At 33.4% G+C, this 13,046-nt stretch overlaps 1 protein-coding gene across 1 annotated transcript in view; it reads left to right on the top strand.

The window, feature by feature from the left end:
• The window catches only part of LOC111046625 (proline-rich protein 36), a 302,205-nt gene that overhangs the window by 277,519 nt on the left and 11,640 nt on the right, over positions 1-13,046 (top strand). Inside the window, exons 10-17 of the mRNA XM_039436012.1 lie at positions 68-282; positions 2,000-2,206; positions 3,810-4,078; positions 5,618-5,683; positions 7,957-8,207; positions 10,321-10,428; positions 10,631-10,765; positions 11,390-11,422. Coding sequence (XP_039291946.1) covers positions 68-282; positions 2,000-2,206; positions 3,810-4,078; positions 5,618-5,683; positions 7,957-8,207; positions 10,321-10,428; positions 10,631-10,765; positions 11,390-11,422 — 1,284 coding nt within the window. The remainder of the gene's footprint in view (positions 1-67; positions 283-1,999; positions 2,207-3,809; positions 4,079-5,617; positions 5,684-7,956; positions 8,208-10,320; positions 10,429-10,630; positions 10,766-11,389; positions 11,423-13,046) is intronic.

Raw genomic sequence — 13,046 nt, 5'->3', positions numbered from 1 at the left:
GATATAATCGAATAATACTTCGACCATAACTAATTTCTAAAATATGTTTGTTGTTGATGTTTTGCAGCGAGTGAACCGATCTCCTTTGCCTGTGATATGTGGAAGCGGTGGCCTGGGAAACCGTGGTGACCGGGGCGTGGTGACCGTGACAGTGGCATCCACCGTGGTGACCACCACAGCGACCACCACCAGTCACCGTGACCTCGTGGTCAGCACGCCTCTAGTGGGGCGCAGTCACTCGCCACGGGGGCATAGTCCCACCAGGGAACGTGATAGCTACAGGTAAATATAACACAGACTCTCAGTTGCACAAAAGTCTGTTAACTTCTAATCCCGATTAAATGCCATGGTTCTCCTGGAATTCAATCATGATTAAAATTTAACAGTCTTTTGTTAAAAGACTGGGCCATAGTGGCAATGATAATGTCAGGATATTGTAGGACATGAGAAATTGGAGAGGTTTTGGACAGTAGCCTTTTTATATTGTTTTTGTTTGCTTTAGTCAATAAATAAATGATTATCAGTCATTAAATAAATAATGAAAGGACACGATACAACAGGGTAGGAAGCTTTATGAGTTGGCTGTTTTTCGTTACGCCAATAGGAGAGCTTCCTGTCTTGTCATGCCGTGCCGACCTGTCTGAAAAACGCCTCGTGTGTCGCGGCTCTAAGGTTCTTGCAGACGGTAGTATAAAGGTGCGTACAGATTTACGCGCGGCGAACATGAGCAATTCACTTCAAATCAGCTGATGCCAAGCTTTTTATATCTATATCTTACCGTTTCTGTAAAAATACAGATATAGTCAGCTGATTAAAAGTGAATTGCTCATGTTCGCGGCGCGTATATCTGTACGCACCTTAAGGTATACTATGAAGTATAATGTTGAGTAGTTCAATGTTCAGTCCTCACGTTGACCCAGTCGCTGGCCCAGTCTGGCAAGCTTGGCTGCGTTGGTCTTGCCATCCACACTCCAATGTGAACAGTGCCTCATCAAGGCCAGCGGTAGCCAGCGAGACATATCCATGATAGAAAATTAAAATATCAACCAAATGGAAAACAATAAAAATAATAAAAAGTAACGCGATAACAATTAGGCTTACAGCAACTCAATAACTCAGAAAAAACGCAGGCAGGACAGTCGATAAAGCAGGAAACATCATGCATTGATTGACAAGAGTGTGAATGGGTGGTTTGCCAGCGTTCGCCTTCATTGGCCTACGCTCGTTTGCTCTATTTATCGTTAATGGTTGTTTATTTTATGTTAGAAGCTACTGTTTTTCGTTCGAAATCATGCTCAAACAATTACATACTACAAATTACAGACAAGTCGGCACGACAGGCCAGGAAGCTCTCCGGTTGGCTGATTGATCGAGATTTTTTTGAAAAAAGCCTCGTTTTTCTTGGCCCTCAGGTTCTTGTTAGACGATAGTATGATGTAGCCTGTAATGTTAAGTAACCTGAGCTTCATGATGGGTGGTGGTTATGACTTTTGGGTCATTTTGTACATCGTTTGAAAGTCATTTTACTTTCATTATTTTATAGATTCAATAGAAATAGAATATAGATAAATGTTTATTCCCAAAAAAAAAACTAAAACTACAATATCAATTATTACACAAAATATTATATAAATTACAATTACATACAATAGTTAGTTACAAATAATTCTTATAATGTGTCCTCTACTTGTTTAGTTTTTTCTGTGTGGAAATTGACCTACTCCACTATGGCGTATCATGTTCTGAGTAGGTTTTGTTTTTTTTTGTGCGGATTATTAATAAGTATAGTGTTTAGTAAGTCATTAGATGGTTAGTTGTTGTTTGAAATAATGTTTTCTATGTTCTGTCTTCCTTTGCTCATCAACCAATTGTATACTATTGTTTTGAACTTTCTAGGATGATTAATCTGTTTAAAGTTTGCAGGAAGTAGATTATATAATTTTGGTGCTAAATGATTGAAAATAAATAATTATTAATTAAATAAATTTGAAATTTGTAGCAGCAACGTAAGCAGCTTGAGCAGAGGCAGTAGCGTCCCAACGCCTGTATCAGTGGCGCCGTCTGCCAACCAGTCGCCCTACTCACACACGCACCCGCATGCGCATCCACATGCGTCCCCGCAGGGTCCACCCGCACAAGTCTCATCTAGTCTCACCGCGTCATCACCCTCGCCTTACAGCAGCAAAGCGCCTGTGTGGGGTGTCGGGTAAGTTGGCACATGATTCAAAATTCGTGATTAATTTTTAATTATGTTCAAAATTGAGTAAATCAATCAATCAAACAATTTATTTCACAAACGAACATAAATTTATTTTAAATGATTTTAGATATAAATTTAGATTACTATGCATTGTTGTATTTTTAAGATACATGATTATATAGGATCACTAGTACCCTTCCAGATTTTTTTGATAAAACGACCGGTTTCGGCCATTCATCCCATTATCAAGTGTCCAAATCCAAACGTCATCAATTAGCACAAGGATAGTAGTGATTTTATATAATTAGAGTATCAATATCAAGTTAGTAGCAGGCTTGAATTTCTCTATCGATTACGAACTGCTATACGTTACATCAAGTTTTAACACTAGAACGGCGACTTGCAGACTATAATCACATATTCATTTAAAGTGGGGGCCACATTTTCTTAGATCAGCAAATAATCAACCAATTGTATTAATACTTTGTAAATAATTGTACCTTATATGTTTTTGTAATCATGTCTATATTTTGATTAAACTCCTCTGGTCGTGTTGTACCCTCGACCAAAGAAATGATTATCAATTGTGAAAAATACTAGAATGGCGACTTGCAGACTATATTAATCAATGGAAAATATAAAGTATTTCTCAGTGACTGGAGTTTGCATTTCAATCGCATGGAATTCATTGTAAATAGTGGCCTCAGTTGTTTTCTGCAGTTACTATTCGGTTAGTATAGATTTGTTGTATAATTTGGTCAGATAATTTGTTTGATCTATTGATAAAATTGAGTAAATACGGATGACTATGCAATGTTGTATTAACATTGTAATAATGTTTGACTTTGAATTTAAATCAAATAAATTACTTGGCCACATTATAAAAAATCTCTTCTAACCGAACAGAAAGAAACTGCTAGAGACACCAGAAGTGACTGTTGGCAATGAATCCAATGCGATTTGCAAGCATGCTTCTGTCAGTAAGTGAATATTTCATATTTTTCACAATTAATATAGGTAGTCAGCAAGTCATCATTCTAGTTTAAAAACTTGATATAATATCAAGTAGCTCTGAGAAAATGAATGAATAGTGTGTATAGTGATATTTTGTGAATGTGGTTTTAGTTCAATCAAATATATATCATCATTTAAATAAAAATAAATCTTCACAATAGAATAGCTTTTACTATACAAGAAGCACGCACACATAGGAAAACGATTGGTGTCGTGGTCGCGCTGATAATCTATCCTATGTCCAATTCAAATTGTAATATTTTGGTATTTTCACCAATAGATATTCTTTATTCATTTATACAATAAGTACATTATCAAAATGATAGGGAGAGGAAAATAAGGTAACCTTGTGCTATTCCTCTCCCAAATTTAGATAACACATAGTCCAAAGTAGGTTAAGTCTTGTGGTTTATCAATTCACAAAATTTTCAGTCCTCAACTATAATAAATAAATAATTATAATTATATTGAGTATTATAATTTGAATTCGACATTGTATGAATTTATAGTATGGTAACTATTAATGAATCATTTGGATCTATTGTATAACAATATGTAGTATATGTTTCTATAAGTTTTTTGTTCCGTTTTCCAGCAGCAGTGCACCGTCACAGCTATCACCGGCCGCCTCCGTTCCAGTTCCCGTTCCTGTTTCCAGGCACCACCCGCATCACCCCCCGCCACCCCACCACTTCGCCCCACCATTGTTTGCCCCCGGGGCGGCTTCGGCCGGTGGAGGCCCTACTGCGCCCACTGCGCCACCCGGAGGGCCCCTAGGGGCTCCCCCTGTCGTGGTACCGCCTCCGGTATCAGCCGCGACAACCGCCCCCAATCCGTTTTCGGCCGAGTCGCTGTTCCAGTCAAGTGAGTAACCGTTAATTTTGTATCAGTTACCGTCTCAGTGCATAATTTTAAAAATATACAGATTTTGTAATACAATATTAATGATTTATTTTTAACCTTAAGCCTGGGTGCTCCAAAGCCTGTTAAATTATAATCATTATTAAATGCCACGAGAAGCAATCAGAGAAGGCTTTTTCGAGAAGATTAAACGATCACGATTAAAATAACATGCTTTTGTGCAACCAGAGCATTGTAGTTTTAATAATCTTATTGAATCTATTTGTTTCGAATTTGAGGGAAATTTGGGGGAATTTACGAAATTTGGGAAAGACTTTTGAACCCAAGTATGACAATAAGTTGTTTATTAATTAGTGAAGAACAAACTTATTCTCAAATGAGATGAACAACTACAATATTTTTCTACATTTCAACTTGGTCCTCCACTGAATCATCATCAAATTAATCATCTCCACCATTATTATTTTAATCATTGATCATCATACCATTATTATTTGAAACATCAGCATAGTTCATGAAATTATTTACTAACATTTATTTATTCATTCATTCATCAATAAATTAACAAATCTTGAATAATTATAACAATATTCATACCCATCATTCATCAATGAATTACTCGTTCATTCCTTTTCATTGAACTACTCGTAGTAATAACCTAGAAGTCAAACTTATAATCAGCACTTACAGCATACATGATTTAGACTGAAACTAATATTCCTGCTTTTGTTATGACTATCAAAAGATTGGAACATAGTTTTAACCTATTTTTGGACAATTTCTATCCAAATTTGGGAAAGGAACAGTTTTGGGCTTTAAGTCTGTTGTTCCTTTCCCAATCATTCATAGTTGAGAATTATATTGTATCTATCAATGTATAAATAAATATTATTTATACTGTAGATAAAGCAGGAACAGAATAAACAGGATAATTAACAGATTACACATTATAACATTATATTAGGCTATATTTGTAGATATAATGACTACTGAATGGCCAAATAATAATAATAGCTGTAGAACGTAGAACTGTAATATTAATGAAAGCATATAATATTCAAATGAACTATTGTTGAATCAATTGATATTTGTTCAATAGAACCGTTGAAAGTGATAGTAATGTTAATAGTTTGACTGAATTTTGAAAATTTAGCAAGCAAAGCAACATACTCTAAAAATTTGAAAAGATTCTTCTTATTCCTATTCTACAAAGTGGTATTGAGTATTGCTTTGAATTTGAGTATTGCCATTGAATGTTTGCTGAAATTATCAAACTTTGAGCTGCAAGGGTAACAACCAATTGCTCAAATTTTTGTGAAAAACTTTATGTACTTGTAACCGATGTTTTTTGCAGGATGCTTTTAGCCAAATGTAAATTATAAAATATGATTATAAAATTATAAAAATTAATTGACTTATAAGGAATATAGATCCAATTATTGTACAGTTTGTCAGTTTTTCATTTGAAATTTTAGCAAGAAGAGCAGATTTGGCTCAATTCTTGCCTTCGACTAATATATTTTTCCATGGGTGTTTTTTCAGGATGTGCTCCCTCTCTCTCTTCCTCCCTAGGCGCCAAGTCAGCCATCAGTCCTTCTCACATCAAAAGTAATTAACCATCATCATCATTAACATCATTGCTTATTTTAACATTTTCTCTCAATCATGTTTAGTTATAGTTTATCTCACCTGTTTTGTTTGGTTTTATCACACTGGTTGCTGGGCTCTATCACGTTTCACTTGATATTATTGCTTTCACATTATTGTTACTGAATTTTATATTTTAAATCAGTTTACTGCTTACTATTTTACTGAGTAATGGAAGCTTCAAAAGTATATTATAGTGTGTGAGTTTATTTTCCAAAGTTATTCCATTTGCTCCAAGAGACTGTTTTCTAGTTCTGGTGCTTCAGAATATAGATTCTCAAATTTAGTATCTTGGTTGATTTGTTCTCACAATTAACTCGTAGAAGTGAAATGAACAAGTTTTGGACAGTCAAATGAACAATCAACCCAGATTCTAAATTTAAGTATCTATATTCTGAAGCACCAGCAGTATCTAAAGCACTAGAAAACAGACTCGTTTCTGGTGTCATGAAAATATAAAGGTGCGTACAGATATATGCGCCGCGAACATGAGCAATTCACTTTTAATCAGCTGATTATATCTGTATTTTTACAGAATTTAATCAGCTGATTATATCTGTATTTTTACAGAAACGGTAAGATACAGATATAAAAAGCTTGGCATCAGCTGATTAAAAGTGAATTGCTCATGTTCGCGGCGCGTATATCTGTACGCAGCTTAACTGACTGCTTGAACTGTGATAGAAAACGGATACTGACCAAGTTTAAACTTCTGAACTTTGAATTCAATTCCAATAATTTTCTAGACATGTTGAATCGGCTATGTTATAAAAAATTTAGAAGATTGAACTATGTTGAGAGATTGACTTGTATCACAGTCATCTCCATATTGAGATTCACGTAATAAAGTCAGCACCTGATTATCATTGGTTTGCTATCTTTGTCTGTCATTAGACAAAGCTATATATCCTTTTCTATCCACGCAACGTTGCCAAATCGTTCATGGGCTACAAAGAAATAATATAATGCATATACCATAATATCATACCTTCTACCACGGAGTAAAGAACACTTATTGTTTGTATTCTGTTTATAAGTTTGTATTCTGTGCTTCTACCATCTGCCATCTACTATAGAACTCAGTGGGACTGGAAAGTGACAACATTGCGTTCTTATCATTTTTACTGACTTGATAACGTGAATCTTACCATAATCATGCGACGTTGCCATTCTCCTGCGGTTGGGGTATCCAACTAGAGAAATGACTGTAGTGGTAGGCTAGTAATTTGTTTAAATTCAATTATGAAAATGTTTTGTTCATCTCATCTTGGTGTTTATTATAATGACTTGTCAAATCCTATCAAGCGTTGCTTGATTTTGTAGTGTTTCTGACGAAAAAGGAAGGTACTGAACTAAACCACAGATTGAAGAACACTAATTGTTATGTATTCTGTGACTAAACTAAACATTGCTAATTTTGTTTTACTTGGCAATAGAGATAGAGATGAACTGATTTGGGTGTGGTTGATTCCTTTCCTGTGTCATTCCTATGATTGATTGTATACTAGGACTGTATGTATAATTTTTGGCAATATTATCTTAATCCACAAATGAAAATTACTGAGATATAGCGTTTATTCAAATGCTAATGAATTAATAATTATTATTATTATACGAAAATACAAATTAGATGCTGTAATCAAAATTAAATGCTATCCAGAGATTGACAGTTTGGTGTAAGGGTAAGCATTCCTGACCGGCAATTAGGAGGTACTGGGTTCGATTACCGGGCTGACAAATAATTTTTGAATAGTAGCGCTCATCGAATTAATTATTATTAAACAAAAATCCAAATTAAATGCTGTAAATCTCCCCGAAGACTTCAGTACTGCAAATATGCTACTGTAAACAGGTTTTCCCTGTTGCTAATATTTGCAGTAGCAGAAGTCTTCGGGTTGATTTACAGCATTTAATTTGGATTTTCATATAATAATAATAATTATATCTAAATCTAAATATCATTTTCTGTTTAATTTTTATGGTTGATAGTATACTAGGACTAGGACTATATTTAGATAATATTTAGGCAAACTATTTTATTCAATTTTTTATTTTATGTTTAATTTTTATGGTTGATAGTATACTAGGACTAGGACTATTTAGATAATATTTAGGCAAACTATTTCATTCAATTTTTCAATTATCTAATGATCTTCTTCTAAACAATTTCTATAGATCTAATCAGAGACTAACTAAACTGTGATCTAATTATTCTGTTTGAAATTGTTTCTTAGACCAAGCCGACCTCCTGCGTCGTGAGCTGGACTCTCGGTTTCTGGCGAGTCAGCAAGAGCGCGCTGCATTGCTGATCAGTGCAGCTGCAGCTGGGCTGCCCTACCTGCACCGCACCGAGATGCACCATCATCAGCATCAGCACACGCATGTGCATCAGCACCACACGTCATCGGCCCCCGGGGGCGTGGGCTTGCCGCCTCCACCGCCCCAGCCACACCAGCCGCCCCCAACTATATTCACGCCGCCTATTGTGAGTAGTCAAACTTTAATTCGTTACATTTTTTACTTGGACAATGTCAAATGTTTATAAAATCGTTGTATTCTTCTTCCTCCTCTCCTTATCGCTTTCTCCTCTTCTTCTTTTCTTCTTCTTCTTCTTCTTCTTCTTTTCCACTTCTTCATCTTGAAATCTTCAACTTTCTACTCCCTGGACATTGTTTGCAAGTATTCTCCTCTTCTACAACTTCTTTCTATATTTATTTATAAATAGCAGCATAGAGTAAAGAAAATTATATTATTTATTTAAAAACGTGATTATTCTATCTCATCTTTGATAGCAGGTAATCGTGCTCCGCTAGGATCCAATTGAAAACTTCACAAACTGAAAACTTGATCTACTGAAATCTTGAAGAATTTAAAGAAGGCCTATAACCATCCTCGGTAAATTAAGAATCTAATATCGGGGACCGAGCTTCGCTCTGGAGTTCAAAAGCAAAAACAATTTATTACGGAAGAAGAAATTATAATAACATTCATAGTTCATACAGAAATGTTCTATCTAATCACAGTTAATTGAGATTAATTCCCAGAGGAATGCAAAAATTTCCCTCACAAAGTCCCGGTTTCACAAAAGCCGGTTAAATTTTAATCCTGATTAATTTCACGTGAACCAAATTAGAGAAGACCATTTCAAAAGGATGGATCTACTGGAATTAATCAGGATTGAAAATAACCCGGCTTTTTTGCAACCGGCACTAAGTACCTGAATGAATGATTACAAAAGTTCAACAGCTGAGTCATAATTTTGACACAGTCCCACACACATGAACTCGCTCACTCACTTCCATCACCAACAGACGACGAAATAATTATCATATGTTTTTCCAAGGATGAATAATAGTTATCCTTTTAATGCCCTTCAGTGAGTTTTCCCAGGGATGAGACCTAGTGCAATCGAATCTTCATATTATAAACCTAACATGTTCTGAATTTCGTGAGAATCGTTAGAGCCGTTTTCGAGATCCGGCCTATAACATCCTCGGTAAATTAAGAATCTATATTCAAAATGTCAAGTTAATCAGTCCAGTAGTTCGGACGTGATGATGCGTCATTCGTGCATTTCCTATCCTATACATGTATAAGCAAATTCTTTCTTTCACTATATTATAGATTTATTTCATTCATTTATCCATTACTGTAAGTAGTAGGAAATTACTCATTAGAATGATATTGAAAGAGAAAAAACAAGAAGCGAACCCTTCAATATTACCCTCTCAAATGTGGAGTAAGTTTAATATGAGTTCGCAATAAAACTTAGATACGGTATTTTATTTATCTATTTTATTTATTGTATTAAATACTATAATCATAATACACTTATGAAATTGGAGGAAAAACTAGGCTAAGCCTGTACTATTTCTCTCCAGAAATTTTGATAAAATGTTAATGTTGTCCAAAAGATAAGGTTATGTAATCACACATTGCTTCGTCACTTGATTTTTGGTCCAGAAATGATGATTTAAAATTTTGAATTTTGAAGGTTGATTTTATACTCTAAATGAATCACAGAATGTATCACAATAAATTGAAAACTTTAGAAATATTGTACTTATTCAAAAAAATTGAATACGGTACTTTTTACTTTCCTCTTCTCATCTCAATATTTTCAGTCCAAAAATATTTTCACTTTAAATCTATTATTTGGAATTTGATATTTATAATAGATATGTTCAGAACTTACTCTCTCAGATGTTTATCTACTGCCTTATTCTAATGTAGCCTATGTGTATTTCAATAGTATTATAAAAAGAACAACTCTGTTCTCTTTCTCTTTATTGATAAAAAAAGAGAGAATAAAAAAGTTCCCAATTTTTATTCACTGCCTGAATTAATATGTTCTCATTTTTAGTATTTCAACACTTTACTATGCTTACTTGCATCATTCATCCAAATACCTTGAATTATTTCAATTCATTCCTCGATTGTTCTTTTTCTACATTTATTATTTTATAGCTTCTTGATTTCATAGTTCTTTTTCTATATTATTATTCGTCATTTTTTCCACTAATCTTGCTATTATGATTTCTCTCTTCCTTTTACTATTTAAATGCTAATACAGTTCAAACTTTTACCTTCATTTCTAGAGATACCAAAGACGAGAAGTCAAAGAATACAAATCAAACGTTCAAAACTGGATGATGAATTACAATGTAATTATTTTATGTTCATATTTCTCTGGGGTTTTATGTTTTGTAATATAATATGGGCTTTAATAAGTGTAATAAGTTTATGTTGTGTGTGCTATAACAATGCTCTAATTATGTGGTTGTAAATATAAATTTAAAATATCTTAATGTCCTTTTATTTCAAATTTTATTAAAATATATTGGTGTGGATATTAATAAAATTTTGTTTTCATGTAATAATATATCAACTATTTGTTACACAATTTAGTATTGTCAAATTAAACTAAGTAAAAATTTGGGTCTCAGCAGTTATCCGGGGTTTTCTCCGGGACTTTTACACCCCACTATAGGGGCAGCCACTCCTTTTGCCCCTCCAAGTCACCTGCCTACATTCACGCCAAAGGTATTTGGAAAAAAATGCTTATTTTTAAATAAAATTCATCAGAATTTCATCTCAATAATTCATAGTCTTGAATAATGGATTTTTGTGTTGTATCAATATTGCTTGCACATACTAAAATAAAAGATAAATATTTGTTGCAAATTATTGCAATGAAAATCAAAGACTTAATTGCCTCTAATGATATATTTTGTGATTTAACAAATGATGTTTGCCCACACTAAAAGTAGATGTAGTATCTTGAAAATCTTGCTTTTTTGAAGAAAGTTTGAAGATCTGTCTTCATATTAATTTATATGATATAGTTGCATGTGAATTAATACTGTACTGATTATCTGTACTATATTAATCCCCTCTGAGCCTGAATAACTCTTCAATATTTTGTTATCGCAAGTTAATAATCATGCATCATTCCATGTTATTAACTATTAGGCTATAATGTCTTCTCATCATTCATAGATTGTGAATTAATACTGTATTGATGATAATGTTTGATTCCCATTAAGCCTAAAAAAACTCTAATATTTTCTCACTGCATGTCATAATTCATCATTTCATGTTTATGGTATTAATGATTATTGCTTTTCATCATTCATAAATTTCATTTCTGCTTTTTTTGTCCCACAGCAACTGTCCGAGACCTCCAAACCCAAACCTGTGGTATGTTTTGTTTTATTTGCTTCTCTCACAATTCATTTATTCATTCACTATTCACTAAGTTATTAATGAGAATTCAGAAAGTATTTCCTTGTTGATGATGTTTTCTTATAGTTACAAACAATTCTAAATGTATCCATTTTCTACGATTTTTTTGCACAAACCTTGGTTGTAAGTGGAAAAATAAACTTTTTGTGTAGTTGAGAAGTTGATATTGTGGTGATTATTCATATTAAATAAAAATACTAAGAAATTGTCAAAAACCACAGATTTATTGATAAGTTAGAAAGACCGGTTTCGGTTGTTACACCATTGTCAATCTAACCGGTTTTTCTAACTTATCAATAAATCTGTGGTTTTTTACAATTTCTTAATCTTTTTATTTAATGGAAAAATAAATTTTTTATAAGGCACAGAAAACAATACAAAATAATTTCAAGATAGAATAATAACAATTCCTACTCTCTTGAAATAATTTATTTCATTTCTTGAAAATCACCACTACACTTTTGAATTCTCATGGATTGATTCCTCTTGTTAATTTAATTTTATCACTCACATTCACAATCACAATATTTGTAGATAACCATCCACTCATTCATCTTTTCATGATGATTTTTACCTGTTGTTTTCCAAACTTGATTTGAAAGAATCTTGAAGTACATTCATGATGACATTTTGTGCTGCAATTTCGTAGATATGAATGCACAGACGTTTATTTTGAACAAACTTGAATTTTTCTCCAAAATATCGCGGCGATATGAAAAGATCTTCAAAACTCCCAAAAACTATCTATAGTAAGATCCACGTTATAAATTCAGCAGAAATGATAATGTATACAATAAAATTTCAAAGTTTCAGAAAATATGTGGCACTATACACAGAAACCTCAAAAATAAATCAAGACAAGAAACCAGAATAAAGTTCTATAGTACCATTGCAGTTCCAACTCTCCTATATGGAAGTGAGAATTGGATTCACACACGTAGAATGAACAGTCGAATTCAAGCTGCAGAAATGAGGTTTCTAAGGAGTGTATTTGGCTGCAATAGAGTTGATAGAATCAGAAATACCGATATAAGACAGGTTTTATTGGTTGCTCCTCTACATGAAAGAATTATTCAAAATAGACGCAACTGGTGCAGTCATTTGGATAGAATGCCACCTGGAAGAATTCCCGTTGTAGTCCAAAACTATAGACCTACTGGAAAACGAGATGTAGGGAGACCAAGAAAGAGATGGGTACCGGAACTGGTTAATTAATAAACCTAATCCCTGAAGTGAAGATGATGATGATGAGAAATGATACTCAATTCAAACTCAAATAATTATAGTTTATTCGTCAAGACAATATATTTATTCATAATTTAATTATAAATACTCGTAATTGAGATTGTGTTAGTTCAAATACAAACTTTATAATGACAGTTAGGAATAGTAAGTTGATGTTAATCGAGTGCTACCTATAGTATTACTATAGATGTATCATCACATCAGTATCCAGCTCATTTCATATCTATATTTGTGCTCAGTATTCACTACAGTATTTACAACAGTGCTTCATTGTTGTAAATATACTGTATTCTACAGTAGTTTAGTACAGTAATAGACTATGGAATACAGTGCA

The sequence above is a fragment of the Nilaparvata lugens genome, chromosome 10, assembly GCF_014356525.2.
Source record: "Nilaparvata lugens isolate BPH chromosome 10, ASM1435652v1, whole genome shotgun sequence".
Lineage (NCBI taxonomy): Eukaryota > Metazoa > Arthropoda > Insecta > Hemiptera > Delphacidae > Nilaparvata > Nilaparvata lugens.
Note: the sequence above shows the minus strand (reverse complement) of the source record. Positions and strands in the feature narration are given on the sequence as shown.